At 44.7% G+C, this 26,850-nt stretch overlaps 1 protein-coding gene across 1 annotated transcript; it reads right to left on the minus strand.

Moving 5' to 3' along the window:
• Window positions 1-4,120: 4,120 nt before the first annotated feature.
• Window positions 4,121-25,729, minus strand: DELE1 (DAP3 binding cell death enhancer 1). The gene is made up of 12 exons (XM_072145637.1): window positions 25,614-25,729; window positions 20,346-20,454; window positions 14,155-14,284; window positions 11,936-12,080; window positions 9,984-10,148; window positions 9,812-9,900; window positions 9,584-9,686; window positions 8,435-8,580; window positions 7,933-8,079; window positions 6,643-6,735; window positions 6,103-6,262; window positions 4,121-5,563 (listed from the first exon to the last, which is right to left on the minus strand). The coding sequence occupies exons 1-12, from the start codon at window positions 25,642-25,644 to the stop codon at window positions 5,316-5,318; spliced, it is 1,566 nt and encodes a 521-aa protein (XP_072001738.1). The 5' UTR covers window positions 25,645-25,729; the 3' UTR covers window positions 4,121-5,315.
• Window positions 25,730-26,850: the final 1,121 nt, after the last annotated feature.

The raw sequence follows: 26,850 nt of genomic DNA on the forward strand, positions 1-26,850 counted from the left end.
GAACGGTGGAAATCACTGAAGATTGTTCCTTAGTCATCATAAAGGCGGGAAATTGTAGAAATACTCTATCACCACATGAGAAAAGCCCTGAAGGATGGGTCCACACGCTGCTGCCTCTGAATTGCATGTAGAAATGCAAAACAAGTTAATTGGGGCGGGAGTTTTCCCTGATCGCAAAAACATTTAGACCTAAAGCACAATATGTGTTTTGGTTTATGACCTAGAAGGGCTGAAATAATCGCAATTTAGAGCACAATGCTAAAAAATTACAATTACTTGTGTGGCTTTGCCACCTCCATGTGGGCATGGAGGGGTGTGGCCGATGGGAGAGTGGGCCGGCCCAGCAGTTTCTGCCCCTTGCCTGCATACTTTCTAAAACTTGTGGACTTTCTTTCAATGTTTTTTACGCAAAACTGGCGTAGCTTTACACGACGTCCTATGCCTTCTGAGGTATCCAATGCCACAGGTGGGGTGTGGCCTTTATCATACGCCAGCACATAAGCAATGCCCCCCTATTGCTCATTCCCAGTCACAAACATCTGCAATCAGGAGAAACTCTTCCCCACAGTGCTTGAATTGTATTTGTAAATTCAATTCAAAGACAGTGGTGCACATTTACTCACCCGTTCCTTGGAGTTCACCGAAAGTGTGACAAGTGTGAAAGTGTGACTTCACTGAAAGTCTGACTCCAACACACTGTGCCGCGATTCACTAAGATTGTGCGTCCGATATCCTGCATGTGTCGCTTCCCTGATCAGGTCCACCAGAGTTCACCTTCTTCTTCCCGATGCAAGCAAGTGCTTGATCTTGAGACACAATTTTATAGCTAAATCTTGCGCTCAGTCCGAATCAGTCAGATGCCCCCCAATTTGTGTCGCATTGAAGCCAGCGCAGCTGCACCAAAACCTGATCGCGTGCGACCTAATCCCAGCGCAGACACCTGTTAAATATCTGTGAAAGCCGTGCTAATCCTGAAAACGGTGCAAAGTCCGACGAAAGTGCGATCTGCGACCCTTCCCAATATGGGAACAGTCTTAGAGTGGTGGCACACATGGCATTTTGGACCCGTTGAAGTCGTGAGTTTTCATATCATAGAAAACGCATACGTTTTTGTCTGGTTTTTCCAATTATCTTAATTAAAAACGGACAAAAACGGATGCGTTTAAAAAAAAAAAAACATATGACCAAAAAATGGTCTAAAAACGGTTCCAAAAATCCACCACCCTCAGGCCTCTTGTAAATGACCCAGCCCTGCTGCTATATAGGACCTGCTCCATATTTATTGTGCGACATGTTCACGGTGAGACACAGTGATTCCATCACACAACACAAGTCAGCTAACCAGAATATGTGAGGCCAAAACATGGTTGTGTGGAACAGGCCTTAACCTAACTGTAGCCCCCCCGAATATGTAGAGTCTGTAATATGGCAGTCATAGCGGTCTATGCCGAAATACTCAATACAAAGAATCAGAAATGAATAATAGAAGATACTTGTCCCTAGGAAGGATAACAATAGCAGTTGTTTGACACTTCAGAGATGTTTGACATTCCAGGAGAGTAATATTTAGGTTTCCTCTGTAACAATGGTCGATACTGTAAAACATTACGGCCGCCTCTGACATAAGATCGGGTGACACACGTATAACAAGATCAGAAAGGGAAGAGGTAATGAGCTGGGGCTTCCTGTTGGTTTGGGGTCTTGTGGTTAACGGCTATCGGAAGAGCGTAGGATGAGACGTCCGGTGTGAGCTCCAAAACAAGCAGTAGAAAGGATTGACGTCTTGAGGCTGCTCTGTAGGAATGCGGAGCTTCCTTATACTGGTATACAGATATCTTAGAACTATTTAGGGGTGAGTTGTCACACAGCACTCACTTACCTATGAATGTAGGTACCGTTCAAGATCAAAACAAGTCTTCACCGTGGTTACTTTTTTTTTAGAATAAAATCAGATCAACATATTGCGGCCCACAAAGACACATGTGTCACCAACAAGACGTCAGGCCTTCATTAAAAAAAGCTAAATAGATCAGAGATTCCACCAAAGTGGAGCAGCCCTCTAAGAGAACAGAACAGGTCAAAGTTTAGACACTCGCTATAACCGGTAAACAATTAACCAAGTATCCTGTCAGACTGTTCTCACCGGAGCGAAGTCTTTGGCTTGTTGTATTACGCTCAAGGTGAACTAGGCACTAAAGCTCCAGAAATGTTGTGATAATACCCTAATAAATAATAATGTTATGATAATACCCTAATAAATAATAATGTTGTGATAATGCCCTAATAAACTAGTGGATGAGGGGGCGGCATGGTGGCTGAGTAGCACTTCTGCCTTGCAGCGCTGGGGTCCTGGGTTCGAATCCCACCCAGGTCAACATCTGCAAAGAGTTTGTATGTTCTCTCCGTGTTTGTGTGGGTTTCCTCCGAGTCCTTCGGTTTCCTCCCACACTCCAAAACATACTGGTAGGTGATTAGATTGTGAGCCCCATTGGGGACAGGGACTGACTTGACATGCTTTGTGCAGCGCTGTGTAATCTGTAGGTGCTGTATAAAGAATTATTATTATAATACCCAGACTAAAGACCATAGTTGGACATCTATACTGTGGGTACGTGGCCCCAGATTTCATACACTGCAGTGATTGAAGGTCAGTTCCATTTAAGGGGAACCTGTCACCAGCCGTAAGCCCTTACGGTATCTTATAGCTGACTGTATACGTCATCCATTGTTGGCTTTATATAGTAATTTGATGCCACCATTCTTGGAAAAAGAAAACAAAAAAAACTCAAGGAGGCATGAAGTCAAGTGACCCTGTCGGCCAGCCCCCAGCGTGCATACATGGGGCATCTGTAAAGCCAACTAGTGATGCGCAGGACCATGACCAAGCTCATGGGTGCTCTGCACACGTGTAAGAACTCAGAAGAGGATGACAGTCTTGTAGGGGACCGGGTTGGGAGTGTGAGAATACTAGAATTTATGCTGGAGCTTCCCGGCTTCCATGACCTTAACACGGGGGTGAATAAATCTGCCTTTTAGAAGAATGGCGACATCAAATTACAATGTAACGCCATATAGAGTGGGCTATAAGGTGTCGAGTAGGGTGCAAGAAGAGGGGTGGGGGGCAGGTCAAGCTTCCTCAACCAATGCTGTACTGTGTTATTTTGCCCATCCTAATGTGCCCTTACCTTCATATTTCAGGGGCAGAGATGTACTGCCCACCTTGCCCCATCCTCCTTCACATTGTAGGTTAAGTTCTTGTTCTCAAAACAGAGTTTACCACAGAGATTCTGTCAGTGTTGCACATTCTACAAAATGTACCCTAACAAGGGCATACTCAGCCATGTTTTTTTTTACTGTACGTAATAGTGTATTATGCTGCACCATATACAGTTATAAGATTGAAGGTGAAGTAGTATAAAGGAGGCCGATGGGTCTATAACCTAAGCACTGGGATCCTTTCGGGTGTTGAAAAACATGGCTGCTTTCTTCCAAAAACAGCGCTACACCCGATTTGTAGCTCAGTTGCATAGGGATGAATATGCTCGCCCCTCCCCTCTCCATAGGAAATAGCTCTGCCAGGCCATACGTACGGAGAAAGATAATGCATGCTTTATCTTTTCCCCGTGTATGGTACGACTGCCAGGTCACCATAGAAGTCCATGGGGACGTATATCCGGCTGTGTGAACGCAGCCTAAGGATGTGAGAAAGGCAGAGCCTGATCCATTCCCCCTTTAGAGTCCTGCCAAGAGCCAAATTTATGACTGGCAGGACGGGCTAGGCACAAGGGGGTCAAGACCAGCCTGCAAAATGCAAACAAAAAATACCCCCCATCATGTAGCAACTTTTCCAATCTAAATGGACCATAAATTTGGATAAACTTTTGGCCTTCATGCTGTATATTACATTTATTATGCGTTCTGGCACTTTTTTTTTGCTTGTCTAATAAGAGGACGAGGCTTCTTGCTGAAAATGGTTGGGCTTCAGATGTGAAAAACGTACAAAAATTGCGTAAAAATATCTACATTTCTGATCACTACCGTGTGACATATTACGCTGTACCTTGGTGATCTTGGAGCCCGTCCTCCTATACTGTGCACAGACACAATAACGATATTAAGATTTAGAAAACTTGTACAATAAGTTATTGTTGCTTTATTATAATATATTGCGAGCATAACAAGGCACAGAGCAATTCTATACAAGAATATCACATCTTTATTCTGCACAGTTATGCCGTTCTTTGAACACGGGACAGAAGGGTGCAGTCAGCGATCCATCCTACACCATCAGCACCGGTACCGCTTACCACCATCCGGGTCTATAAAATACTTCCGCTACTGACACCCGGGCAATGCTGAGTATGGATCGCTGCAGTAAGTGCTATGAAAGCCGTCATATATGCAAATAGGCCTGAAAATTATCTACATTTGTGCGTTACTTTTTACCATTTCGGATCAGTTTACACTTTGGCGCTGTTCACATTTGGGCTAAGCTCCATTTAATCAGGGAATTTGGCATCTTACAGCAAGTGACACTACTCCGCAGCATTCGTTTATACAGTATATCTGGTTATAAGGGGTTGCTCGGGATTTTTTTTGATCTTCAGTTGCACAGAACTGAGCGCATTGGCCATTAGCCGAAAATTTAACCCCGTGCCCTGTTAAAGGGAGTGGAAGCTGAGGCTGCAGTTTTGGTGCAGAGCTACAACACAGAGTTTCCTGCATTGTGCTGAGCCAACTTAGACATAGACATCTGAGGATCAATAAGAAAAATCCCTTTAAGAAAGGAAGACATGACTGTAGTGTGAACAGAACTCAAATCAGAGCGTTCTTGTTTAAGGAGAGTTTAAAAGTCCACTATGTCCTAGGGGGAACTGCATGAACCACCTTTAAAAGCATGATTTGTTTTGGTAAAAATTAGTGGTCGTCTACCCCGGAATTGATATATCCTTTGGTGACCTTTGAACCCAGCCATATATGGGCAGATTACACCGAAACAATTGCCCACCTTCCTCAGCTACTGATTGGCCGAGCAGAATTGACTTTTTTTTTTTAATAAATGGCGACCAAAGTCTCTATTTAACATATCTATTTGTCTCCCGCTTGTTGTGGAGAATTTGGATTAAGGCACATGAATTATATGGATTATCCGTGCCACCAGAGGGGCTCATTAGCCGTGGCAGCAGTGTATTATTTACGATACACGATGCAAGGGCAGTGGTGTGCGCCACGTCCTGATGCCACCTAAGCAATTGATCTGGATATATATATTTCACAGATTGAACAGTGATATAGCTTATCCCTCCTATACAGCCTCATCCAACCCCAATAGCTCGCAGAGAAGTCATTGGGGGTGCTAAACCTGTCATGTGAATAGGCGCCAAGAGGTAGCTGCCGCTTTCTGAAGGCGGCACCAAGTTCCCGGTGCTCAGTGAATGAGGTAGACCCAGATTGCTTGTGTTTGTAGAGAAGTTGGGTTCTAGCCGGATGTTCATTCGCTCCAAAACAGGAAGACAGGGGCTGGAAGTTGTTGTTCGGAGACTGGTCAGAGGAGAGCGAAGCCCTGAGAAGGAAGCACAAGAATAACTTCAATCCACAGCAGACAACAATGGCTCAGGAGGAAAGGAAGCGAGGAATGCTCGAGCAACAGGAAAAGCCTGGAAAGCAAGAGGCCAGGACCTAAATATCACTGCTGGAGGTGCAGGACCACATGTACACGAGATACTTGTAGCTGAGGATTGCATGGAAAGAAAACTTGTAATGCAAATCCCAGGCCAATGAAAATGCAATGTAATCTGTAGGCAGCATGTTATAGAGCAGGAGGAGCTGAGCAGATTGTACATAGTGTCCTATCTGCAGGCAGCATGTTATAGAGCAGGAGGAGCTGAACGGCCCGTGCGGCAGAAATGGGGGGGGGGGGGGGGGGGCGCAGCCCGTGCTTAGAAATAATATATATTAGTAAGTATATTTCACTAACCTGCCATTTTCATTTGTGCTTAGCCAGCATATGGCGCCATATTTACAATGGCGGATTAGCAGGAAGTCTCCCACTAATCTAACAGGTCTATCAGGAGGAGTCACACAAGTCCTGCTTACACTTACCTTCCGTGACACTAGGTCGCAGCTCCACTAGTTTCTGCTGAGACGCTTCATGTCCGGATTTCGCGGCTCTCTCATAGTGTTTCACCGCCTCCTGTCTGCTGGCCGGGACTCCAAAGCCTCGTTCATAACACACTCCCAGATTATACAGACTCTGTACGTCCTGACATGTGGAGGAGAGAGCATCAATGGGTTAAAGGGGTTTTCTCATCTCATGTGCTCAACACATCAGAGCTAAGGAACAGGAGGTTGTGCTCCATTTTTCCAAAAACAAAAGACTTTTCATCCCATTGACCAACTGCACAACAGTCCACATTCCCATCAGAGGAAACAAAGCCAACCCCCATTAATTAGGAAGAGTCTCCTAACCATCTAATGGGAATGGGGTTGTCCTGAAACGTGCCTAGACAGCTGATCCCAGGGAAAGGAAGCGATTGAGTATGTGGGATTTGAACATATCCAATCCTTTGTTGTCACAGTGGGGATTGTCTGGCAGCAGCTTTACCCTCTTCCCCTAATAATACAGAATATGCAAATACTTACCCCATTCTCAGCCGCCAAACGAAAATATGTTGCTGCTTTTTGAGGATCAGAATGAGATTCTTTACTATAGAAGACCCCCAGATAAGCTTGTGCCTGCAAATCAAAAAAATTGTGTTAGTATAAGAAAGAACCGGTCACAAGAAAAAAAAGCAATTTATGAAATGTTATAAAATAGTGTCCAATCTGCAGGCAGCATGTTATAGAGCAGGAGGAGCTGAGCAGATTGTACATAGTGTCCTATCTGCAGGTAGCATGTTATAGAGCAGGAGGAGCTTAGCAGATAGTGAATCACCGCAAGCAGCAATGTGCCCCAACGTACTATACTACTCAGCTCCTCTTGCTCTATAAAATGCTACCTGCAGATAGGATACTATGTTCAATCTGTTCAGCTCCTCCTGCTCTATAACATGCTGCCTGTAGATAGGAAACTATGGGCTTACTAAGGGCTTTGCCCCGCACTTTTGTCGGACTGTGCACCTTCTTTTCGGCTAAAACGTGGCCTTTTTAGGCCTTTTGTGGCACAGCCGCGCTGGCTTGAATGTGACACAAGTTAGGGGAGGCGCCGTCGGTCGGTCAGACTGATTCAGACCGAGCGCCGTATTTAACTTGCAAAGGACCACAAAAAAGATGGGCCAGTGCGGGGCAGCTTAGTGAATCACCGCAAGCAGCAATGTGCCCCAATGTACTAAGCTGCCCCGCACTGGCCCATCTATTTTGTGGTCCTGTGTAAGTTAAATACGGCGCTCGGTCTGAATCAGTCTGACTGACTGACTGCGCATCCCCTAAATTGTGTCACATGAAAGCCAGCGCAGCTGTGCCACAAAAGGCCAAAAAGAAGGTGCACAGTCCGACAAAAGTGCGGGGGCAAAGCCCTTAGTAAGTAAGCACCATAGTTTCCTATCTACAGGCAGCATGTTATAGAGCAGGAGGAACTGAGCACATTGTACATAGTGTACTATCTGCAGGTAGTATGTTGTAGAGCAGGAGGAGCAGAGAACATTTTACCGTACTATAATCGATTAATGTCATCGATTGCAAAGGGTGATCCCACTCTTTTGTGTACACTCATACAGGGAAGACTGTCAATCACTACGATGGCTAAGATAGGAAGATGGGAAAACCTACTGGTGGGCTACAGTAATGTACTATACATCACAGATTGAGTAAAACTACTTCTATACAGCCTGACATACCATAGGCTCATTGAAGGCAACTATAAGCTACACCTTACATCCCTATTCCTTTGTATAGAACCTCTGGTATCTGTTTGCTGCCTTAAAAATCACCCACCTCCTTCACCCCGGCCTCAGCAGCTTCTTCCAGCATCTGCACTGCCGTCTCGGTGTTGTCAGGTTTGGCGCCCAGGAGATAGCGGGCATAGCGGTACTTGGCTTGCTGATGCCCTCCTCTGGCAGCCAAGTGATAGAACTCTGCAGCCTGTGGGAGTAATTACAGGAGTGTAACGTCTCCAACAATCAGAGCGACACTTCTCCACTGAGGGAGGGGGGTCCTAAGCATCATTTCAAGGTGCCCTAATACAAAATCAAAAATCCATCATGATAAACCAGGGACACTTACTCATAGATCCAGGCACTGTGACAGTGTTTATCTTCATACATTGATTATCTATGGTCTCCTTCCTTCTAATATCAACTTTTAAATTAATTCTTATGAGTCACAAGGGCTCCTTGAGGTGTTACCAAAGTGCTGCGGCTTCACAAGCAGTTACACTGTGCAAGTGCACCATCAAGTGGTGGATTGTGGTGTAGTGGTTCTACTATAAAGTACTTGCCTTCCTCATGTCCTTGGTGACACCCTTCCCTTTCTCATAGCATACAGCGGTGTTGTACTGAGCCTTGCTGTAACCGGCCGCTGCGGACTCCCGGAAGAACTTGAAGGCCGTTGTGTAGTCCCCGCTGTCCCTGGCACTGACGATACCTGCAGGGGATAGATCATAACGTCCAAAATCACTGACTGCAAACCTGTCCCGATGCTACAGATGAAAAGCAGAACTAGATCATCAGTAATTACATGTGTGTGTGCAGGATTTACCGGACCAATATATCAGCTCAATACTTGGCTTAGTCTGGCCGCACATAGGTAACAGGCTTAAAGGGGTTGTCTAGGATTAATAGTTATTTTACTATGGGCCACAGGGGGCTTGAAAATAAAAAAGAGTATTGTTATCTCGTTCCAGTGCAGAGCAGCGTTGCCAGTCACTGCCAGGCTCCATTTGTATACCAAGGCTCAGAAGTTACGTCACTTCCGCAGACGCCCACACAACTGACAGTGTCACCACTGAGCCTCTGTACACAAAATTCAAAGTGCCCATGAATCTGTGTAGCAGCCCCGAGAGCAGTGGTGGCGAACCTATGGCACGGGTGCCAGAGGTGGCACTCGAAGCCCTCTCTGTGGGCACCCAGGCCATCACCCAGCACAAAGGTCACCATTCAGGACTCAAGAGCTCCTTCTGCAGTCACAGGCAGCCCAGAACGTGCCATGTTCAGCACTATTTTAAAGTGACTTGAAGAGTAAGGGAGGATATCATTATCATCCTGTTAAGGGGACTTAAGAGGGAAGCTACAATAATAATCTGGATTTCTCCATCTTTCTACTGTATTGGTGTCTTCAGGACGCCAATACGTTGAAATCTGTGACACAGCAGGGGGCAATAAGTTACTTTAAATTGGCATTTGACACTTTGTGAAAAATATGTGTCTTTCGTTTGTAGTTCGGGCACTACAGGTTCGCCATCACTGCCCTAGAGCCTGGTATGTTCATCATGTGCGAGCTGGTGAAAGCTGGAGTGAAGAGTGTGAGTGCAGGATGAAGGGTTTCCAGGCCAAAACCCATGGTGATGTATCCCCCAATATTACAACAATAAAGCTGAGACTATCCTTCGGTTGCACAACCAGGACTCCAGATGGACAATTCTACGTACCAAAGATATTCAGCACTGTGGGAACGCTGGTCTCCGTTACGTCAAGCAGTCGTGAGGCAGCAACCTGAAGAGACTCTCCATTATCTTCCTTCACTTCCAATGACTAGAATGTAAAGTCAGCAAATCTGTAGGTTACACCTTTATTCTTCACCTCATCAATAATGAAGTGATTGCTATCATTTAGTCCTTCCCCATAGATAAAGTATACTAAGATCATTGTGAAGTTACCTCCTGGGCTGATGTTGATGTTGTAGCCTCTCTAGTATCTCGTTCACACGAGGAGCTGATATCTAAAAAGTCTTCAGTCTGGGAGTGTCCTGGAGAAGGAAAGACAAGTATTAGCTCATCATAGAGGGAGGCACACATTGTGGAAAACCAAAAAGTTTCATTAGGAAGTTACCTCTGAGATGACTCCGCTCAGACACATGCAGTCGGCCAGTAGAGGGCGCTGTAGAAGTGCTCTGAAGAGAGGCGTCTGCGTCCTGGCGATTCCCCTCACTCTGCAGCCGCAGGTCACTCCAGGTACACGGCTGCACCGCTTTTGGCACAATATGGTTTTTCACAGCTTTACATAAAAGGCAAAAATACATTTTATTATAGATAATATATGAGAAACACTTCAAGACCATGAACTGGCCTTTTCTACCACTTAAAGGAAACCTAGCACTTGTAGTGGCAGGTTTCCGATGGCAATATCGGGCACCAGCTCAGGCTGAGCTGGTGCCGGAGCTTATTTTAGTTAGTGTTTTAAACCGCGGTATCGCGGTTTAAAAAACTTTTTAAACGTTATAGCCGGCGCAGGCAGGTACGCGCTCGGCGCTTACCGTGCACGCGGCTCTCATTCACTTCCTATGTAGCCGCGTGCACGGTAAGCGCCGAGCGCGTACCTGCCTGCGCCGGCTATAACGTTTAAAAAGTGTTTTAAACCGCGATACCGCGGTTTAAAACACTAACTAAAATAAGCTCCGGCACCAGCTCACCCTGAGCTGGTGCCTGGTATTTCCATCGGAAACCTGCCACTACAAGTGGTAGGTTTCCTTTAAAGGACGTCTACCACCAGGATGAAGGATTGTAAACCAAGCAAACTGACAAACTGGTGTGTGCCCCCTCTGGTAGCATCTGCTCCTCTTTTAGCTTCTTATACTTTTTTTTTTAAGGGCTTTAAAATGTATGCAAATGAGCCTGCAAATCTCCAGGCTCCATTAACATCTATGGAGCCTGGAGCCCCTCATGGTCATTGTTTTCTTCATTGAAACAGGGGCATAAGAAGCGGATAAAGGGATACAGTTCTAATCTCCCAACCATTTGTAGGTGAGAACTTCTAGATATCTAATGGCTCGGATCCCTTTTACCCCACTTTGAATGAAGAAGCAGACAAGGCGTCATATGCCCTTCTACAGGACCTTTAAAGGGAACCTGTCAGGGCAAATGCACCTGTGATTTAGTAATTTCTATAGATCACACTTATCAGACTTTCCCCGTGTCTGCTCGCTCATCCAGGGAAAAAAATTGGGGCTTATTTACTACGCGGCCACATTTTTGTCGGGTTTCCCGTCGGGGATTCGGACTAAGCGCGTGATTTAACATTTAAATTTGTGTCGCAAGCCAAGCCCTTACATGCACCGGGAGGAGGAAGGTGAACTCCGGCGGCCCTGATCGGGGAAGCCGCACATGCAGGAAATCGGGCGCACGCTCATAGTGAATCGCGGCAGCTGTGCATTGGAGTCGGGGACCGCATCCGGGAATCGCGCATGGACAGGTAAGTAAATCTGCCCTCTCGTCTTTACTGTGCATGTGATTTAGTCCAGCACATGTGCAATGAAGCCCGGGTGTACGGCGCTTCTTTAATTGAAGCAACACACAGGCAAGGGGAGCACCAGAGGATCCATCATTCTCATGATCTATGGGGGTCCCAGCATCTACAAATTCTGACCTATACAGTGATTTTACAAGGAACGGCACCATTAAAGGGGATGTTCAGGGGTTTTTCAATCTCTGGACAACCCCTTTGACAGGTGTAACAGAATAGGCAATTGATATTTGCTAGGTGGGGGTGTGATTACACGCCCCATGTAGTGATTTTGGGGCTGCAGCATCTTTTAGTGGCTGTACCTGATATTGCAGCTCGTTTCTCAGTTCCATGAAAGTGAATGGGGCTGAGCTGTAATCCCGTGTTAGGACATGTATGAAGGTGCGTGTGGCAAGTAATGCCGGGATGATGCAGCCTTACAAATAGCCTATTATTCAGAAAACAACCCCACAAGGATTACCCGGACCTGATGACCGCTATAAACTAATGACCAAAAGCTATAACAGATGTACAGACACGATAATAACACATATCCCACTCACAGAATGTGTTGCATTGGGACAGAGACGCAAGGATTTGTTCCAGATAAGTTCGCTGAGGGGGTCTGCTTTCTTCCCGAGACTTACTGGTCGAGCAATGGAACGAGATTTGACGAGCCAACTGCAGGAAAAAGACGGCTGCTGCCCCCTATGGGAAAGGACAGTCATTACACACATATCCATCATCACTATCTTATCCTAATATTCCCTTTAAATCAGCTTCTTGTGTCTTTTCTATGTGTATGTCCTAAGAGTAGACTTCATAAGATACTAAATATGAATACTAAACTATCAATATGGACTGAGCCCCCAATATGGACCATAAAAATCGATATTCTCAGGATTTATCACTCCATACATTTCTATTCCAAAAGGGAATGGAAAAATCACTGGTCATCAGCGCCGGATAATACTTTATCTGCTCCTTCTGGACAGACAGGTTTCCTCTATGTGTCATGTATGACGGGCACAGGGACAGCCTCTGGCATATCCACACATCATAAGATCATCCGTCTAAACAGATATTCTATGCTAACGTTTTATCCGTACAAATGGGGCATAACCAGTTCACCAATGATTTAATAGGGGGATCTTTCTGTGTAACAGGACATGGCAAGCAATGAGCTGGTAGTGCCAAGGTAGCTGCCATCAGGAAGACATTAGTATGCTATGACATGGAAGCCATGACATTTTTGTTGGGATCTCCAGCGATCACAAAAACAGACCCCCATAGAATGGGGGTCCTGTTCTTACTAATTGATGAAGTGGCAGCTGAAGAATGTATCCCGATGTTCAACTCAATACCAAGGGAGTGTCAAAAAATTGCTGAGCATCTCTGGCACTCTCACTCATGGTCTATCAGAGTGCTGGAGATAGCTGAGCGCTGTGCTCTGCAAGTTCCCTTAGTATTGAATGAAGCGGCAGAACGAATGCGCCACTAGCCACTCCATCAATAAGTGACAACCAGACCCATATTCTCTGGATTGGTGGGGGCCCAGCAGCCAGACCCCGCACCAATAGGAAATAACAGTCAAATTTGGTACAGCCCCTGTAAAATGGATAACTGTCCATTTATATCAATAGGATCAAACCTATACCCATATAAAAAGTGCTCAAAGTCCACCTCACAAATATAGATATATATCCAACAATGCTGTTGTAAACCACATGTTTTCTATTGTAATGCCCCTTATAACAAATTGTTGATTTCCTGTACACTGTGGTACCTGGTTTGTACAAACTTCTACCTCTCCTGTTGCCCCTTCTTTTAATATGTTTTTACTATGTTATGTAATTAATAAAGTTTATTGTTCTAAATTCTAAAGACACTTTGTATTTGAGTCCTCATTTGTTTCTGTTTGTTGGATAACTGTTCATGTTTTATGTGAATGAGGTGCTTCCTGTTAGTGGCTCATAGAATCGGGTGCTGTAGAAAGCCCTTCCTCTAAGATTTCCATTTTAGAAAAGGATATATCTCACCACATCTATACTATGTGAACCTGGCCTCGGAAGGAAACTTCTGTTATAGCAGCTGGGTTATCTTAACAAACAAGTTTAACGGCCCCTCCTCCTCTGACTACAGAATGCCAGTGTAGTCAGCTAATAGTCATAAAAGCTGTAGATATGGAGAAATGCAGCTGAACATATCTGCATATCAGTGTTTGCAATTAAAATATTATGTGTCAGTAAATTCAGCTTTTACCATGTACAGCACCTACAGCTTTAAAGGAAACCTACCACTTAAAAGTGGTAGGTTTTACACACATATACATGGCACCAGCTCAGGGTTAACTTATAACTTGGCGCACCGCACTCGGGCACAGCGCACCATGTGCGCGCCGGATTCTGAAGTGCTGGAGAGCCGGTGACGTCACCGAACTCTCCGGCACACGTGCGCCTGCGCAACTTAGCACGGGGAAACAGGCCGGCGCACGCATGGTGCACTGTGCCCAAGTGCGGTGCGCCAAGTTATAAGTTAATATAACTTATAATTCTGCAATAGGGGCTTTGTTCTCCTAACAAAAATATGCTCCGGCACCAGCTCACCCTGAGCTGGTGCCATGTATATGTGTGTAAAACCTACCACTTTTAAGTGGTAGGTTTCCTTTAACAACCACAATCTTATTTTTGGAGAAGCTCCTTTGGCCTCTTTTGGGTAGGTTTTGTACATATGAAGTATATTGTGGTACAGTGATGTCAATAAGGTCTAACTGAGGACTTACCACTCCAAAGGCATCCAGCACGGTGTACTGTGGCAGCTGACCGGCGCAGAACTGAAAGTTCCCTTTCCCTTTTCTCTTCTGTCCTTGTCCATTCTGCCCCCCGTGATCACCTGAAGACTGAGAACTGTAACTGGAAAACAAGAACAATGCTGTAAGAGACTTATGGTGACATATAAGAATTAAAATTATTGTTGACATAATATATACAGAATTTAGGAAATTACAACAGTATTAAGTGAGTTAAAAAACAAAACAAGTGTGCAATACTGCAGACAGCCACTAGGGGCAATGGTAAAACTCATAATTGAGTTCAATTGATCATGTGGTTGCTATGAATACAAAGATAATAAAAGGTTAATACAATTACTTCATTCGATGATTATTGTTGAATAGTGGTATACAAGTATAACCCTGGCCTATGATTATATAGTTTGCCTCTATCACTTTAAGTTTGCTCCAAAAATATAGAGGTAAAAGATTATCAGCCGGCTCCAGCAAAACGGATACAGAAGCATTTGGCGCCATGATATGCCTAGTGGGCAGAAGGTGTAACTGCAGGCACAGCTCAAGATGAAGTGAATCAGAGGCAAGAAGAAGTTACAGCTTCCAAAAACTTTGATCCTCAGGATTGGAGGTGGTCCGACTTCTGGGACCCTTTTGATTATGAGAATGGACCCCACAAGAAAGGTGGTAAGAGGCGATCCATAAAATGACGCCCCCCTATTCCCCATCCAGTATTAATATGACATTATTTTAAGTGTCAGTCCTGCTTTGTAGCAGGTGACTGCTCCCATCTTGCTGCAAGAGAGGCAAGAGGCAAGAGACTCAACTCCCCTGGATGGTGTGGCAGTATGGGAGCTCGACCTGCTGCTTCATTTAACTAATGAGAATGGGATCCCGGCTGATCAGATTTTTGTCCCCTCTCCTGTGGGTATGGGATTAAATTCACTCCCTTTAAGCAGGACCACCGTAATGTTTCTTGATGAGCCATAAACCTGTATTATTCTGTGTGGCCATTTCTCTCTCGCCCCCGGTTCTGGGCTGCACATCCCCCTCTCGCCCCCGGTTCTGGGCTGCACATCCCCCTTGTTCCTCTGAGCTTTTATTCAGGGAGTAATAACACGACCATTAAACATCGTAGCGCTCGTTGTCCTGGCGAATGGCGAGCGACCAATAACCGTTATTGCTTTTTGATTTATTTATTAGCGCTCATTACACTGTGCGCGGTGGACAAAGCGGTGACCTTTCCTTAATAACATTGGAAAAACGTTCACCTACAGCTCTGCTGTCAGGATGATTGGTGAAACGTCCCCAAACTGTTATACATAGAACAACCCGAGATAAAGACACAGAACCTCCGACTGGACATTGTGTATTCCTCCTCTATTCATACACCACACTATCGCATCGCAACCGGTCCAAGCCAACTACAGCATAGCCAAGGGTCAACACGGCCCTGATTGCACCCCTAGGCCATGAACAAAATACTCAAATCACATTTTATTTTCATATATCTATGTTAAATGCTCTTCTGTTCAAAGCTATTCCTCTCAACCCTCTGCATAAACATGCACACTCGGTCCAGTTTGTTTGAGGTGCTGCAAATCCTCTCAGACTCTAAGCTCTTGTGTCACCCCCTTCATCCTCATAGACTGTAAGCTTTTGTGTCACCCCCTTCATCCTCATAGACTGTAAGCTCTTGTGTCACCCCCTTCATCCTCATAGACTGTAAGCTCTTGTGTCACCACCTCATCCTCATAGACTGTAAGCTCTTGTGTCACCACCTCATCCTCATAGACTGTAAGCTCTTGTGTCACCCCCTTGTCCTCATAGACTGTAAGCTCTTGTGTCACCCCCTTGTCCTCATAGACTGTAAGCTCTTGTGTCACCACCTCATCCTCATAGACTGTAAGCTGTTGTGTCACCCCCCTCATCCTCATAGACTGTAAGCTCTTGTGTCACCCCCTTCATCCTCATAGACTGTAAGCTCTTGTGTCACCCCCTCATCCTCATAGACTGTAAGCTCTTGTGTCACCCCTCATCCTCATAGACTGTAAGCTCTTGTGTCACCCCCTCATCCTCATAGACTGTAAGCTCTTGTGTCACCCCCCTCATCCTCATAGACTGCAAGCTCTTGTGTCACCCCTCATCCTCATAGACTATAGGCTCTTCTGTCAACCCCTCATCCTCATAGACTGTAAGCTCTTGTGTCACCCCCTCATCCTCATAGACTGTAAGCTCTTGTGTCACCCCTCATCCTCATAGACTGTAAGCTCTTGTGTCACCCCCTCATCCTCATAGACTGTAAACTCTTGTGTCACCCCCTCATCCTCATAGACTGTAAGCTCTTGTGTCACCCCCTCATCCTCAGACTGTAAACTCGTGTCACCCCTCATCCTCATAGACTGCAAGCTCTTGTGTCACCCCTCATCCTCATAGACTGTAAGCTCTTGTGTCACCCCCTCATCCTCATAGACTGTAAGCTGTTGTGTCACCCCCCTCATCCTCATAGACTGTAAGCTCTTGTGTCACCACCTCATCCTCATAGACTGTAAGCTCGTGTCACCACCTCATCCTCATAGACTGTAAGCTCTTGTGTCACCCCCTCATCCTCATAGACTGTAAGCTCTTGTGTCACCCCCTAATTCTCATAGACTGTAAGTTCTTGTGTCACCCCCTCATCCACATAGACTGTAAGCTCTTGTGTCACCCCCTCACCCTCATAGACTGTAAGCTCTTGTGTCACCCCCTCATCCTCATAGACTGTTAGCTCTTGTGTCACCCCCTTCATCCTCATAGACTGTAAGCTCTTGTGTCACCCCCTCATTCTCATAGACTGTAAGTTCTTGTGTCACCCCCTCATCCACATAGACTGTAAGCTCTTGTGTCACCCCCTCACCCTCATAGACTGTAAGCTCTTGTGTCACCCCTCATCCTCATAGACTGTAAGCTCTTGTGTCACCCCCTCATCTTGTGTCACCCCCTCATCCTCAGACTGTAAGCTCTTGTGTCACCCCCTCATCCACATAGACTGTAAGCTCTTGTGTCACCCCCTCACCCTCATAGACTGTAAGCTCTTGTGTCACCCCTCATCCTCATAGACTGTAAGCTCTTGTGTCACCCCCTTCATCCTCATAGACTGTAAGCTCTTGTGTCACCCCCTCATCCTCATAGACTGTAAGCTCTTGTGTCACCCCCTTCATCCTCATAGACTGTAAGCTCTTGTGTCACCCCTCATCCTCATAGACTATAGGCTCTTCTGTCAACCCCTCATTCTCATAGACTGTAAGCTCTTGTGTCACCCCCTCATCCTCATAGACTGTAAGCTCGTGTCACCCCTCATCCTCATAGACTGTAAGCTCTTGTGTCACCCCCTCATCCTCAGAATGCAAGCTCTTGTGTGCAGGGCCCTCAATCCTATTGTTCGATAACACTGTTTGTACTCTGTATTATTGAATTTGGATATGTCCCCAATGATTTGTAAAGTGCTACGAGAATATAATTATTATTTAAAGGGATTGTCCAGGTAGAGAATTGATAAACCAGAATTGATAAACCAGGGACACTTACGCATAGCTCCAGGCCGTGTGACTTTGGAAATCTCCTTCTATTAATTATCCATTCCCTCCTTTCTTCTAAAATCAACTTTTAACATTATGCTAATGAGCCAGAAGGGCTCTATGGGGTGTTTCTAGAGCACCTCGGTGCTCTAGCTTCACAGGTTATTATACTGCTCCCCCTACACTTCCTGCTGCTGAAAGATTACACAGGCAGAGGGTGGATGGTGAGATATGTTCTGCTCATTGCAACAGCCTTGAATCTGCTGCCAGAGCCCTTTGTTATGTTAAATATATGGCATTTTGGAAATTCGGCGCTATTTATGGGGTTCATCGCTGGGAATAATCATTTTGTTAATATTTTGTTTATTAGTTCTTATGTCAGAGCTATGTCACTAATTTTAGGACCCCTGTGGTACTTTTACCCTAGGGGGTCTAACCGATCATTCCACAGGGGGAGCCGTCAGCATTTAACGTGTTGACACACCTCTTCATAGTTCCTTAACACCCTCATGATGTACTGTTATGTTAGGAGATCATCGAGGGGTTAAAATGCGACAGCGTTACCAAATTATAATTGATAACCTGCACCAATAACTGATCCACCATCAACATTAAAAACAGATCCCCCCCCAAAAATTGAGGTACACCCGCCTGCAACAAAGCTGCCTGTAATATAACATGGGCACCACCTGTACCCCCTGTATAAAAGGTATAGGCAGCATGAACATAAAAAACACCATAAAAGACGTCAAAGGCTCGTGAGCGAGATAAACAAAGCAGTGAGGCGAGCCTGGCGTCAGCGATCTATAGGGAGGCGTCTGTGGAGTTTGCTCTCTCGTGACGCACCCTCTGTATTACACAACGGCTCAGGTCTCCTCTAAAAGAATAAAAAGTTACAAGGAGATATGTAAACTTTAGTCTGTAAAGCAAATCTGTCACCGCTATATAGTAAAGCTTTTCTTATACCACAGCTGTATGACAGCTATTCCATCCTACTCTTCCATACACATACACACTCTGTCATACATGCAGGTGTCCTTAAAGGGGTTGTACAGACTTGGCAAATTATACCCTTATCAACAGGATAAGGAATAACAAGCTGATCAGTGAGGGTCCGACTACTGGGACCCCCACCCATCATGAGATTAGTGATCGAAAATGGGGTTCCTATTCTAACCAATGGGTGGATCCTGTGTCCCGCTGCTCCATTCAAATTACTGAGCACAGCGCTGGGTTCTCTCTTGTTTCTGTCATAGACAGGAAATAAAAGTGCTGTGGTCTGCAATTTCTGGCTCTCCCACAGAATTGAATGGCGTGACAGGACAAATGCTTGTTGCGTCACTCCACCCATTATTGAGAACTGGATCCCCGTTATTGTGAACGGTGGGGGTCCCAGCAGTCGGACACTCACTGATCAGCTTGTAATCCCGTATCATGCGAATAAGATATAACTTGCAAAGTTGGTACATGCCCCTTTATTATAAATAAGCTACACTGGGATGTGTGACATCTACAGCCGAGACTTCATCAAGTATATAAGATGATGGGTCGGTCCTGCAAAATCCAGCAGATTGGGCTGATACTAACCAAATATGTATGGCTTTAAAGGGGTTGTCCAGATTTTGAACATATAATTTCTACATGACTTTATTGTCATAAAATAAATTAACTTACCTTATTCTTCCCCGAGATGATCAAACACAGACTCTGGTCTTTGTCACGGGCTACGGTGACATGTGAACATCCAGTAACATCCCGTAGTCATTGGGGGCAGATTTATCATAAGTCTCTTAGAGCAGAACTATTCTAGTTGCTCATGGCAACCAATCAGAACTCAGCTTTCATCTCCCCACTGCGGTTTATAAAACGAAAGCTGAGCTCTGATTGGTTTCCATGGGCAACTAGAACTATTTTACCTCAGAAACTTGAGGATAAATCTCCCCTATTGACATGATGGGGGAGATTTATCATAAAAGTCTCTTAGAGCAGCACCGCAACCAATCAGAGCTCAGCTTTCGTTTCCCCCCAGCTGTTTATAAAATTCAAGCTGAGCTCTGATTGGTTTCCATGGGCAACTAGAACAGTTTTACCTCAGAAACGTGATGATAAATCTCCCCAGATATCTGTGGCCGTCATGCTAGTGACCACTCAGTCACGGATTGGCTTTTGTGGTCATGTGGGCCGGGCCCATAACAAATACCTGGACACCCCTTTAACATAGAATACAGTGAACTCGTAGTTAGGCGGTTGCTGTATTTCTAAATGGAAAGTTAAAGGAGTTTTCCAAGATTTTCACGGGAAGTCAGGGCTCAGGAGTTTCCGCAGGTTTGGGAGCGGGAGAACCTGACAGACAAGTGCAGCACTACCGAATGAATATATTACCCCTCACCTGATGTATTGCACAACACTGGGCGGGGGAGGGGTATATACCAGCGCGGGGACAACCTGTAGCATCTTGTAAATGTCGTATTTACAAGACTGAACGTACAGAATGAGGCGGGTTTCGGGATATTGCACCATGTGGTCAGAAAGGGACGATCAGGGATTATTTCCGGTGTAAAATAAGATGGTCAGGAGGTACGGCACCTCCCAAAATCTTATAATCCCAGATGAATACAATCTGCCACCTACCTCCGGCCGCCTGCATTCTGTCCCAGGGGAATCAGGGATGAAGGATTCAGGGCCTCGGCCTCCCCATGGACACAGCCCTGGACGTTGGCTACATGGAAGCGGTTCAGGGCTGAAACAGAAACAAAATGTTATTGAAATGACAAATCCAGACTTCTCCATTAGTTCCATCCAAAATCAAAAGTCCTAGGACATCCTTTTATTTCAGAAACTTAAGGGTAAATGACATTATCGATACCCCAGAAAGTAATGGTGCGGGGGCCTAAACATTACCACCATCATGAAAGCCGCCATGTTGGATCAAGGGTAAGTTTTGCCAATGGGAAGGTGACCACCTAACATATCTTACACCAGGTTTCTTTCAGAAAACAATTGTCACAATCTGATTTGCAATATCTCTTTTGGTTTTGATCAACACAGAAATTTGCAAGAATGACAGGGAACGTTCCCCGTGATGCACAGCTATGTGACGTGTTGTCCCTGAACAGAGCTGAAGGCAAACCCAAGATGAGCCTCCAAAACATCCATATATCCTAATAATGCACAAGAAACCTGTCATATACATGCATGCTCAGCCTGAGCCAATAGTGAACGTGACATGGGAAGAAAAGAATTGGAAATTCCTCATTTTTATCCAATATTTTTATGACTCTGCAGCCTTAAAGACAAAAGCCAAAGAGGAGCTGCAGCAGCCAGAAGGATGGATCCGTTCAGTTTATTTCAAAGAAACGCATTAACGCTGCTATGTCACAAAACTCCCTTAAAGGGAACCTGTCATCAGGAATTGGCCTAATAAACAACTACCAGTCAAGCAGCTTCTAGATGATGTTTCTTTCATGGTCTGGTGTGGTGGGATCATCCAGAAAATCAACTTTAAAGCGAGATGTAAATTGGTTTTATGGTAGAGGTTTATTTGGTCAATTTTTGATGACAGGTTCCCTTTAAACAATTTAAAAAACAAACATTAAAATTTAGTGATTCATTAATGGTCAGAAGGGGCCGCTCCTGTCCCTGTGTCTGAATTTGGGAACATTTTTGGATCATTTGTATTTGTGTGTCTATAGCGGCAATAACTCTTCTCCATGACGCTTTGACTCCCATCCTTGGATCAGTGTTTGGTTGGAGCCCAAATTCGGGAGTAAATCTGCAGTGACTTTATAGGATTGTGCTCACAAGAAGAAGGAACAAAAATCAACTTCAGGACTTGATGCAGATTTGGAACGTCCATTGGTTTGTATTGAAGGTTTTCTGCAGATTCCACTTTTTTCTGTCAAGGTTGGAGTGAACTTATGCAGAGAAGTGATCTCCTCCTGGGGAACCTGTCAGGATGATTTGTGACACTAAAGCACTGACAGGCACCGCGTTTCTGCACTGCACTGTCCCATGTGGCCTTGAAGGGGATGTCCATTCATATCAAGTTATCCCCTAGAGATAACTAAGGCCCCAGAAATATGAGCAGAAGTTGTCCAGCCACTACAGGGAAAATTCAATTATTCCCTTATCCACAGGATGGGGGCTAACTTGCAGATTGGTGGGATTTCATTGTTGGGACCCCAAAGGATCACAATAATGGGATTTGTTGTACCCCCAAAAGAACGGAGCGGCAGGATGGACATGCGTGCTGACACTCTATTCACTGTCTATGGCACTGCTATCTCCATCAGCGCCATAGAGATGAATAGAGCAGTACGGCACATGTGCGTCCGGCTGCTCTGTTCATTTCGGGTACAACACTGGGACCCCCATTGATCAGCCAGTTACCCCCCTGTCCTGTGGATAAGGAAAGACTTGAATTTTCACTATATTGGCTGGACAACCCCTTTAAATTCTGATTAGGTTTAAGGGAACTTCTTCGAGATATAGAAAAACCGATGTGAACCCCAGTCTATAAAGCGCCCCATAACCTGCTTATTGCAGATGTAGATAGCGATTACCTGCATATACAGGTGTGACACAGCCGGAGCCTCCGCGTTATGTGTTGGGAATTGGAGCAGAGTCATTTGGTTTTATGAGAACACGTCAGGGATAATCTCTATCTCATGGATGACTTCCCATACATTTTATTACAGAACGAGTTGCGAAACTGAACTCCTGAATAAACACGAGCAGCGGGAAGGTCAGGGCCGGCCGGGATTATACATTACACATGGAGGAGGCCGAATCTTTCCTTTATGTGTGGATTAACAACTCAAGTGTCTCCCTTTGCCATGGGACACACAAAAGTCTGGAAGGTACATAAAGGCTCATGTATGCGGCCATAATTACTGCCCTATTCGGTGCGCTAGAGAGCAGCTATGGAGGAACACGGGGTCTTGTACATGTCTTCATCTTGAATAGGTCTTCTTTTCTAAACCAATATGACTTAAAAAACATGGCGGCTTTATGGGACACCTTATTATGTGGGTAAACGCCTCTACAAGCATCTTCTAGGAAGATTATTTCTGTAAGGATATGGAAATCTAGAAATAGCGTGCGTGTCTGCTGACTTAGGGTGTATACACACGAACATATGAGGGACGTATATCCGGCCGCAAATATGTCCCCCCCACAGGCGGCTATGGTGCCAAAGCTTGGTACCCTGCCTGCAAAAAAAAGATAGAGCCTGCTCTAACTGTGCTTGTGTGGTTTTATCTACTATGGGGTTTTCTTAAAGGGGTTTTGCAGGCCAAAACAAACAACCCATAGAAGTAAATAATTAGTGAGGGTAACTCAATTGACACTCATACAGTGCAAATAGGAGCCGAACCGGTGACCGGTAACTTGTAAGGCTACAATAGTTGTCAGGAGGTTGAAAAACATAGCAGCTTTTTTTTTTTTTTTTCAAAAAACAGCGCCACCCCTGACCACAGGCAAGTTCCATTCTTCTCCGTATCACGAGATGCAATACTGAAGCAAATCATGGTCACGGGTGCTGCTGTTTTTTTTTTTAAAGAAAGCAGCCATGTTTTTAGATCTCTGGATGACCCCTTTAAGCTTGCAGGTCTGTCCTGTGTGTTCACTAGGGGTGCGACACTCACTGCCCCCCCATATCCATCATCACCAAGTACAGCACCACAAACACCAAGTGACTAATAGGAGTCATGTCAGGTCCCTGCAGATCTGAAATAGATAACCTATTTTATGGATTAGTGCCTAAATAACAAAAAGAAAAAAGTCCCAAAATACCCCTTTGGTTTTACCATGCACTTTTCAACATGACACAAGGGTGTTATCCTTGTTCAGTCAATATTTGTGGGAAAGTTGCAATTTAACAAAATAATGTGCACACGTTAAGGATTTTCGAGGAGGGTTCACTTCAAACATGCTGGATGTGGCACCGATCACTGGAGTTAAAAGGGCAGCGGCACGCGGTGGCCACCAGCTTGCTGGGATTGTCGCTCCCTGTGATGTCATCATGAGTCAATAGGAGATTTGAGGGGAGGAACATTGTAACAGAAGATCAGCAAAAACACCATATACTATTATATGAAGTATAGGGTAAGAACGATCAGACCCCCTAGGGTTAAAGGGCATCTACCACCAGAATGAAGAAATGTAAACCAATCAGACCGACATACTGGTATGTGCCCCCTCTGGCAGGGTCTGACCTTCTTTTAGCTTCTTGTCCTGGTTTATACAAAAAAAGCTTTTAAAATTATGCTAATAAGCCTGAGGGGCTACAGGTTCCTCCTCAGGCTTATTTGCATAATTTTTAAAGCCTGTTTTTTTTCTTAAAAAAACAGGGCATAGGAAGCTTAAAGACGAGCAGATCCTGCCAGAGGGGGCACACACCAACATGTAAGCGCACTTGGTTTACAATCCTTCATCCTGATGGTAGATGTCCTTTAAACTGGTAGTCTACAATTACAAAAAAAAAGAAAAAAAAAGTTGAAAAAAAAAGTTGAAAAAAAAAGTTGAAAAAAACCTTCCAATCACCCTCTTTCCCAAGAACTGATATAAAAATAAACAAAATCATTAACATGTTGGGTATCGCCGCCTCCCAATCTATGAATAATAAAACTCATTATTCCCAGCGGTAACAGAAAATAGCGCCAAAATGTCTGATTTGTCACTTTTTCGACATTTTGCAACTCATAAAAATGAAAAGCAAAAGCGTTCAAAAGTTCTTCCAGTCTGAAAAATGCTAGAATTTAAAACGATATCACGTCTCTGTACGCCAAAGTGTGAAAAAGTTCTCAGCGTCACAATACGGTGAAACAAAGGGATTTTATTTTTTTGGTATAAAAGTTTTCATACATTATAATCTTTTAAAACGTAATACAAATTAATACTTAATACAAATAGTATAACCCTGCGATCGTACATGCGCAAAGAAGAAATGGGAGGTGTCAACTTGGGCGCACAGTGAAAGCCATAAAAACAGGGCCCATAAGAAAGCGGTGCAGATCCATTTTTTTTCTGCAATTTCACTGCATGTGTAATTGTTTTCCCGCTTCCCAGTACATGACATGGAATAACAAATACTGTCACTTTGAAGTGCAATTTGTTACGCAGAAAAAAAACAAGCCCCCCCCCACAGCTCTGTACATGGAAAATAAAAAAGTTTTGGATTTTTAACGGAGGGGAGCGGAAAATTGGCTTTACTTTTCTCTCCTTTCCCCTCATTTGCACATGTTGTTTTTTTTGGTTATTTGTATTGCTATTTTTTTTTTCTTGTGTTAATTTCTATAGTTAATCGCTCCAGTATTTGTTGGATACAATAAATGACTATTATTGTCATCAATGGATTGTATGACATCCTCTATACCAAAAAATAAATAAGACATTTTGCCGCGCTGTAAAGATCAGTTGTAGCAGGAGGATGGGATAACAATATAACAATAACCTGCCACGGTGTGAACGTCCCCCATGTGTGACAAGTGCTCAAGGAATGCTGGGTGTTGTAGTTGTAAGCCACTGTCTATACTGGCCACAGACAGCCAGATTTCACCAATTACCCATAAGACCTGCTCCTGATCTACAGCTTTTCCAGCAATTACTTATAGTTAAACAGTCCAGACGACTGACTGATGCAAGAAGAAGAAAAATTACATGATTTCTAGCCAAAAAACTCTCAGGACAGTAAGAAATGACTCATCCAAGATCAGATCGTTGTCAGATTGTATCGGATCGGGCATCGATCTGCGTCTATAGGAAGTTGCATAATCTCCCACATTCCACAACTAACACGCCCCCTAAAAGATTTCATAATACATCGCAACACAGTAAGAGTAGAAAAGAACCGAGACTGGAGACTGTCCCCCAACCCCCGGGCTCAGCTGTCACACTCACCCCTGGACAGGAGCCCCGGGATCCGCCACATCGCGCTAACCGGCCGGTCACAGGACTTCAGCAGCTACTGCGCATGCGCCGCCTCTGGCAGGGCTTCGTACAGTAGAATAGAATAGAGTGTCTGAAGTGACCTTGGCTGTGGGCGGCGCCGGAGGACTGGAGCGTCATGAAGCGTAGGAAGCCATGTTTGTTTCTGGAAAGGAACACTGGCATATTAAAAGGCTATTTTGAAAAAAAATTTAATAAATTAAGCATAAATTATCTATATTTCATTAATTGTTAGTATATTAAATTCTAAAGTCTGTGGTAACTGTCTTTTGGGTTAATTAAAGGAAATCTGCCACCAGGGTCAAGGGTTGTGAACCCATTTTATTGACATGGAGGTGTGTGCCCCTTCTGGCAGGATCCACCCTTTTTTTAAGCTCCTTATGCTCAAATGAGGGGCACTGGACTCAGTTGTTTGTTAATTATGCACACCTCCTTGCAGGCTTACAGCCCGCCTCCTACTCCCTAGCCTAAGTCACCGTAGTCGAGAGCCCCTCAGGCTCATTTGCATAATTGTAAAAGCCTTCCCTTGTTTGTAAAAACAAGGGAATAAGGAGCTAAAGCATGTCTACACTACTAGATTTCGATGGCTTACTTATTTTTTAACAAAGGATCTAGCACCTATCCAACAATATCCGAGCCCTCTCCATACAAAGTAAGTGTTTGCTGCATATTGCATTAAACACCTACCGGCAACACCCGTGATCGGTGCTGACACTGATCGCAGGCGTTAACCTGCAGGTAAAAAGCTGGCAGCATGTGGGCACCACCACATTGGCTTAGATCGTCGCTACCCGTGCCGTCATCAGAGAGCGGCGATCTGTCCCCAGGACAGATCTGTTACTATGTATGACCCGAGGCAGTCTTGTTTTAAACTATTACAATGTGCGATTTGCACATTGTAATAGATGCTGTGGAAAATCTCCATACACAGTACTGCTATAATGTACACTCACCGTCCACTTTATTAGGTACACCATGCTAGTAACTGGTTGGACCCCCTTTTGCCTTCAGAACTGCCTCAATTCTTCGTGGCATAGATTCAACAAGGTGCTGGAAGCATTCCTCAGAGATTTTGGTCCATATTGACATGATGGCATCACACAGTTGCTGCAGATTTGTCGGCTGCACATCCATGATGCGAATCTCCCGTTCCACCACATCCCAAAGATGCTCTATTGGATTGAGATCT

Source organism: Engystomops pustulosus, chromosome 4, assembly GCF_040894005.1.
Source record: "Engystomops pustulosus chromosome 4, aEngPut4.maternal, whole genome shotgun sequence".
NCBI classification, from domain to species: domain Eukaryota; kingdom Metazoa; phylum Chordata; class Amphibia; order Anura; family Leptodactylidae; genus Engystomops; species Engystomops pustulosus.

Bases quoted from the DNA above. Each gene is read 5' to 3' on its own strand.
- DELE1 (XM_072145637.1), bottom strand. From the start codon at position 25,644: ATGTGGCGGATCCCGGGGCTCCTGTCCAGGG. The intron at 12,081-14,154 runs GTAAGTCCTCAG...CCTTTCCCATAG, and splicing joins TGCTGGATGCCTTTGGAGTG to GGGGCAGCAGCCGTCTTTTT. The intron at 8,581-9,583 runs GTACGTAGAATT...TATCCCCTGCAG, and splicing joins CACAGTGCTGAATATCTTTG to GTATCGTCAGTGCCAGGGAC.